Source organism: Elephantulus edwardii, unplaced genomic scaffold, assembly GCF_000299155.1.
Source record: "Elephantulus edwardii isolate Elephantulus edwardi_28Jun2011 unplaced genomic scaffold, EleEdw1.0 scaffold00362, whole genome shotgun sequence".
Taxonomy (NCBI): Eukaryota; Metazoa; Chordata; class Mammalia; order Macroscelidea; family Macroscelididae; genus Elephantulus; species Elephantulus edwardii.
The window spans coordinates 1,068,132-1,075,898 of NW_006400112.1; the positions used below are offsets into that span (position 1 = coordinate 1,068,132).

Here is a 7,767-nt window from a genome sequence, read left to right on the forward strand (position 1 = left end):
GGGTGGAGGGACAGCACAGGAGGGGAAGACCCTCTATGAGATGGATTGATTCAGTGACTGGGGTAATTGGGATGGGTGTGTCAGAGGCGGTGCGGTTGGCACAGGATAGAGCAGGGTTTAGGGCTGTTGTGCATAGGGTCGCTATGAGTCAGAAACGACTCGACGGCACATAACAGCAACAACAACAACAACCATTTTATACATTAATTTTATCTGGCAGTAGTGGACGTGAAGTTGCAGGGCACAAGTAATACTTTCTGTGATCTTTAAGGCTTCTGTGAACTTGACTGGGTCAAGATTCTGCCTAATTAGCTTGGCACTTATGTTTGGATATGATGATCATCTCCATCTTTGCATAACTGTCTGGTCTTTGGAACCTAACCTTGATGGTATGGTGTGTATATATTCATGCTTTGCTTAACATCCATGAATTGTTCTGGGAAATGAGACTTCTTGTGATTTGGACAGTGTGCATGGACTGTATAACATCCACTCAGTTCTTGTCCAGCAACATACATGTGATTGTACAGTTCTTTGGTGTTGGGAGGAAGAATTAATGCTCACCTATCCTACTCACATCAAGGGAAAGAGAAAAGCTCACGGAAAAGAAGTAAGGGGAATAGGGGTGGTAGCATGTGGCCAGTCAAGCTTTGCCCAAATGTATAATACTGTTTGCAGATTGTCCAAATCACGTTAACAAAGTATTTTCCAGAGCATGTCTTGGCTACTAAGTGATCCATGATTGTGAGCCTTTCTCCTTTCCTTGCTCCTCTGTTGGACAGAGCTGCACACTCTTCCTCCTCTATCTCTGTATAAACTTATAGTACCATAGATATATATACAAGTTTACACTACACAAATGTACATGGATATACATACACAAGCAAATGGAAATGAGAAAAGAATTAAAATGATTACCTATGAAAATCAGCTAAGCATAAAAAGAAAATAGTCTTGCAGAAATACAAGGCTCACAGTAAATAGATTGACAACAAAATAGGAGAAATAAATTCTTTCTTACCAAGAAATCAAAAGATGAATTGCAGTGGGAAACTCGGCTGTCAGGGACCTCTCCAGCATATTGAAGAACAACAGTGGTCAATCTGGACTCTAAAGTGTGCCTATTCTAGGCCATTGTATTCACAATTACTTGCTATGCATCAGAGAACTGAACAGTGATTTTGAAGCTTTACCTGACATACTTTGGGCAAGTTGCGAGGAGGGACCAGTCCTTGATACAGTGCAAGAGAGGAAGACTCTGGATGAGACTTTGTGACTACGGTAATGACCATAAGTGTGTCATAGACAGTGAGGTTGGCTCAGAATAGAGCAGGGTTCAGAACTGTTGTACATAGGGTTGACGATACATAACAACAACAACAGCTAGTAATGTTAAATAAAAATAGATTAAATTTTCCCCTCAAAAGGCAGAGATTGGCAGAAGGAATAAGCAAACATGGTCCAGTTATGTCCTGTCAACAGGAGACCCACTTTATATGAAAAGATGCAGGTTGAAGGTGAAAGTCCCACACAATCTAATGGATTATTATTATGGTACATTCACATGATGGAATACTATGCAGCATGCAGGGGCAAAAATTTTGTAAATCACTTCCTAACTTGGGAGGGAGTAGAGAACATTATGCTAAGTGAACTAACTCAGTCTCATAAGGACAAATCCTATATAAGACCCTTATTATAAGAGTTCTTTTCTCACAGCATCCTCTCCAACATCTGTTACTTGCTGCCCTGTTAAACTTTGCCACTCTTATGAGAGTGAGATAGTACCTCATTGTGGTTTTGATTTGCATCTCTCTTATTACCAGTGATTTGGAGCATTTCTTCATGTGTCTATTTGCCATTCTGATACCTTTCCATGTCTTTTGCCCATTTTGTAGTTGGGTTAGACTGTCCCATGCATGAATTTTATCCTCTTTAGATTGTGCATTTCTGGTTGTATTTGACAGTCTCTTTATACCTTAGACTAGCGCTTCTAAGTTTGATCCCAATTTGTCTCTTATAAATGTTATAGTTTTGGGCTTTACTCCTTCCAGGTCTCTGATCCATCCACCAGATGCTTCCCCTGGAGAAGGAGGGGCAATTTCCTCTATTGTCTGTCATCAGATCCAATTTGATGGTGTACAACAAGTAAAAAGGAAAAAAAAAAACAAACCAAACAACTCCAACCAGGTCTCTGGTCCACCTTGAGTTGATTTTTGTGTATGGTAAGAGATGTGGATCCTGTTTCAACTTTCTGCAGGTGGAAGTCCAGTTTTGCCAGCACCATTTGTTGAAGAGGTTATCATGTCTTCATTTGATAACTTTGATTTCTTTGTCAAATATCAGTTGACCATAAACACCTGGGTCTATTTCTGGATTTTCAATTCTATTCCATGGGTCTATGTGCCTGTCATTGTACCAGTACCATGCTGTTTTGGTTACCACTGCTGTGTAGTAGGTTTTGAGGTCAGGAAGTGCTATGCCTCCAACCTCCTTTTTCTTTCTCAGAAGTGTTTTGCTTATTTGGAGTCTTTTGTCTCTCCAAATAAAATTGATAATTTCCCTTTCAATCTCCTTGAAAAATGAATTTGGTATCTGGATTCAGATTGCATTGAACATGTACATTGTCTTTGGTAGGATTGTTATTTTCACCATATTGAGTCTTCCTATCCATGAGCAGGGCACATTTTTCCATTTCTTTAGGTTTTTTATTGTGTCTTCAGAAATGCTTTGTAGTTTTCTTTGCATAGATCTCTTGTATCTCTAGTTACATTCACTCACAGGTATCTCAATTTGTGGTTGGCTGTTGTAAACAGGGTTGCTTTCTTTATTTCCATCTCTGAGTTCTCTTTGTTACTGGAGAGTAATCCTACTGATTTTTGGATGTTAGTCTTACATCCTGCCACTCCACTAAATTGGCGTATTAACTCTTAACAGGTTTTTTTTGGTTGAGTCATTGGGGTTTTCTGTATACACACTATCATATCATCTGCATATAGCAACAGTTTAATCATTTCTTTACCAATCTGGATGCCTTTTATTTCCTTCTCTTGTCATATTGTCCTAGCGAGCACTTTTAATAAAATATTGAAAAGAAGTGGTGACACTGGGCATCCTTTTCTGGTCCCTATTTGCAAGGAAAATGTTATTAGTCTTTATCCATTAAGAGGGATGTTGGCTCTTGGTTTTGCATATATGCTTTTCATTATATATTCCCTTCTATTCCAATTTTTCTGAGTATCTTTATCAGGAAGGGTTGGATTTTGTCAAATGCTTTTTCTGAATCAATTGCTAAGATCATACAGTTCTTGTTATTTACTTTGTTAACATAGTGAATTACATTATTTTTCTTATGTTGAACCAGTCTTGCATACCTTTTATGAATCCCACTTGGTCATGGTGTTATTTTTTTTTATTACTTTTGGATTTTATTGGCTATGATTTTGGTAAGGATTTTTGCATCTATATTCATTAGAGATAGTGGTCTGTAGTTTTTTTTCTTGGTGATACCTTTGCCTGGTCTGGGTATTAAGGTTATGCTTGCTTCATAGAATGACTCTGGAAGTGTTCCTTTTTCAATTTTTTAAATTTAAGTAGAATGGGGGCTAAGTCCTCTCTGAATGTTTGGAAGAATTCAGCTTTGAAGCCATCTGAGATTGTAAAATTGTGCAACCATTCTGGAAGGCAGTTCGGCGTGTCCTCGAAAAGCTGAACATAGAAATTCCATATGACCCAGCTATTCCACTACTTGGAATATACCCCAAGAATATGAAAACTGAGGCACAAATTGAGATTTGTACACCAGTGTTCATAGTAGCATTATTCACTATTGCAAGAACCTGGAAACAGCCCAAATGTCTAACAAAAAAAATGGATTGAGAAATTATGGTACAGTCACACAATGGAATACTATGCAGCATACAGGAGCAATAACTTCATAAATGATTACCTAACTTGGGAGGGACTGGAGAACATTATGATGAGTGAACCAAGTCCCACAAGGATAAATATTGTATAAAACTGTTCTTGTAGAATAAGTATAAGGATCCAGGAGGGGGTGGGAGAGGCAGGAAGCAGAGGGATGTGGATGTGCAGGGGGAAGGGAGATTAATCATTGTGTTATACAGTTTAATGGTAGGGGGTGAGGGAAATTGAAAGAATTTGTTCAAATTTGTATTTGAATTTTGTAAATAAACTAGTAGAGGGGAAAAAAAGAAATTAAAATAACTGTCGGGGAAAATATTTGTTAAAACAACCACCCTCTAATATATTTTTTAAAATTAATTTTTCTTTTATACTAGGAAAAAAATAATGACCCTTATTATAGAAAGTATGTAAGGATCAAGGGAGGTTAATGAGAGGGTGCCACAATTTGATGACAGTAGGGAGAAATAAGTAAATGTGATAGATCTGGTGTGAAAAACAATGTATATGAACTTTATAAGTAATCTAGTATAAAAGAAAAGTTTTATATATGGATCATATATTGACAGTTATGATGTGCCATCATAATAGTTCGGGAGCTCTGGTTGCTTATTGGTAAGGAGCTGTGCTGTCAACCTAAAGATGTGGTTTGAATCCACAGGTTGCTCTGTGGGAGAAAGATGAGCAGTCAGTTTCTGTGTGGTTTACTGTCTCTAAAAACCTACTGGTGATAAGCTCTTGGTCAGTTCCAATTTGATGGTACTCCACAGTAATAGTTGATGGTATAACAGTAACAGCTGTAGACTTAAGTTCTGTGTTGAACATCTAGAAAAATAAGGAAATAGACTTGAGCAGTGCTGTAAATCAGGTAGACCGTATATATTAGACTCTTCTGAGTAGAGTCTGTTTAAAGTGAATGTGGTAAAAGCTTTCAACCAGTGAAGCTCAAAATGAGGAGAAACAGCAGAAAATAGCCATTAATAATTTATAATGGAATGTATGAAATATGGATATAAGAAAATTGACACTTGTCAAAAAAATAGACTAAAGATCAATGTTAACCCAAAGGTTGTGCCATTGTGCCTCTGGTTTAAATCCAGTAGTGCCTCCATGGGAGAAAGATAAGCAATCTCCCATGCTGTTTACAGCCTCTGAAACCCTAGCCACTATGAGTTCTTTTCAACTTCTATGGTAAGGAGGTTTGTTTTGTGGTGTCCAGTTTTTTTGTTTAAGTGAACAGGAATGTCTGTTATTGGCCTATTTTTTTGTTGGATTGTTTTGGTCTCTTAACTCCAACTCTTTGTGTCCCCAGCAGCCTTTATGTTTGGATCAATGGACAAGAAAAAGGAAATTATAGAAAGGGCTTATTATGAGCTTTCTAGAAGATTGCCACATTAGAAATGGGGCCACATTCCTGAGCCGTACCCCACGGCCTTGATGGGATGATGGAGTGCCCTGTCCTCAGACCTGCTGGCCATAGGAGGTGATATCCAAGGCTTTCTTGCTCTTGGTCCTTGCTTGACCCTACTGTTTAATGAACTCTGCTCACTATGTGTGCCATTCACAAACATTTCATTGTACTTGAGATTCTGGTTGGGTAGGATAGACAGTGTCACAGGATCTGATACCAACCTTTACTTTTATCCATAATTTTTTGTTTTGTTTTTCTTTTTCCCATCTGTAGCTAAACAATATAGAGGGAAGTCCTAGATACTTTCTCTCTCAAAACAAAAATCCTTACCATTGGAGTAGTAAGCAATATAGAAGGAAAAAAGATTGAAGTTGTCAGCAATTTCATTTTACTTAGATCCACAGTCAACACCCATGGTAATAGCATTCTAGATAGAAGTCAAAAGATGTGTTGCATTGGGAAAATCTGCTGTCAGGGATCTCTTCAGAGTGCTGAAGAGTGCACCTTATCCCATTTGTTTTCTGTGTTTCTGAAAGTGAATAAGGATAAGAGAAAAATCGGTAGCTTTGAATTGTGGTGTAGAGAAGTATACTGAATGTCTGGTGGTCTTGAAGAAAGTACAGCCAACGTGCTCTTTAGAAGCAAAAAGGGTGAAACTTCGTTTCAGCTGTTTGGGGCATGTTATCAGGAGGGACCAGTCCTTGGAAAAAAAGACATGCCAGGAACAGTAGGTGGTTAGAGAAAGAAAGGAACACCTCTACAAAATGGACTGACACAGTAACTGGGTTTCAGTATATCATAGATTGTGGGGATGGCACAGGATAGTACTTGATTCACATATTCAGGGAAATTATTGCTGATATCAGATAAGGTCTTGGCTGAAAGCAGAGAATACCAGAAGAATGTCTGTGTTTTATTGACTATGCAAAAGGCATTTGTCCTTGTGGATGATAACAAACTACATCTAAGGAGAGGAGGAATTCCAAAATGCTTAATTATATTTATATGAACTTTATACCTAGACCAAGAAGCTATTATCTAAACAGAGCAAGGCAACACTGCATGGTTTCAAACTGGGAAAGGTGTGTATCAGAGGTGTTACCTCTCTGTGTACCGAGTCAGTCTGTATGTGAAGCAAATAATTTTGCTGGAAAAGCTGGACTTAATGGAGAAGAATGTGGCATCAGGATTGGAGGAGGTTTCATCAGCAAGGTGACACAACCATACTAGGTGAAAGTGAGGAGGAACTGAAGCATTTGCTTTAGAGGATCATATAATACTTTCTTCCTCATGAATTTATATGATCTGAAGAGTCGTATGATAGGATTTATTGGGTAATAAAGAGCTTTTAAAAAAAAATTTAAAAAGAGCTTTTTAAGTATTTAAATAATTATTAGTTCTTTCCTTGACTAGTTTAGAACCCAAATCTATAACATTTCTAGTTCTTACTTTAAATTGTTAGAAAGTAAATTTTCTCAGGATCTCTCTGTAGGGCTGTTGTGAAAGTAACTAACTAATCTAGTCTTAAATTGTGCCTGTATATTACTGCTAATTCTTTTGGTTTTGTCTTTTAGGTAGATCATGTTTGGACTACCAGACACAAGAGACCAAATCAAGTCTCTCAAAGACCCTTGAACAAGTCTTGCATGACACTGTTGTCCTCCCTTATTTCATTCAGTTCATGGAACTTCGTAGAATGGAACATTTGGTTAAATTTTGGTTAGAGGCTGAAAGTTTTTACTCTACAACTTGGTCCCGCATAAGAGCACACAGTCTGAATACAGTGAAGCAGAGTTCATTGGCTGAGCCTGTCTCTCCAGCTAAAAAGCAAGAAACCACACCATCTTTTTTAACTGAGTCTCTTAAGAGATTGGAGGATTCTAGCTCACCCCAATTGCTTATGACTCAGTCAGAAAGAGTCAACCTTAGTAGAACTAACAATATTCAGAATCATTTGCTGCGTTGCCAGGAATGTGAAGATGTCCATCCTTTCCATCTTGAAATGACCAGAGGAACTTACCAAGTTTCCATAGAAAACCAAGAATCCTCCAGACTTGTAGTAGCCAGTAGAAATAGTCCACTAAAGGAATTATCAGGAAAACTAATGAAAAGTAAGTATGTTTTCTCTTTATCCTCCCCCTAGCCTTTTAATTCACAAAGCAGAACTTTACATCAGGAATAAAAGGATTGGAATAGTTTCTTTCTGAACTGCATGCAAATTTGAGAGGATTTAGGGTATAGAATAGAAAAGGGATGCCTTGAGTGATTTGAGAGCATCATTAACAGTCAAGTGCCCTCCTCCTTTTCTCGTCTGCATATTTAAATCACATCATTATGCTGTAGGATTTTTTCCAGCCTTGTTGTCAATTTCATTTTTATTTCACTATATTTTTTTTAATTAAATTTTATTAGTTTTAATGAACATTTACAGG

The 7,767-nt window shown here is 37.7% G+C and overlaps 1 protein-coding gene across 1 annotated transcript in view; it reads left to right on the plus strand.

The window, feature by feature from the left end:
• AKAP10 (A kinase (PRKA) anchor protein 10) overlaps nucleotides 1–7,767 on the plus strand; it is a 194,015-nt gene that overhangs the window by 46,285 nt on the left and 139,963 nt on the right. The window contains exon 4 of the mRNA XM_006902055.1: nucleotides 6,910–7,446. Within this exon, the coding sequence (XP_006902117.1) occupies nucleotides 6,910–7,446 (537 nt within the window). The remainder of the gene's footprint in view (nucleotides 1–6,909; nucleotides 7,447–7,767) is intronic.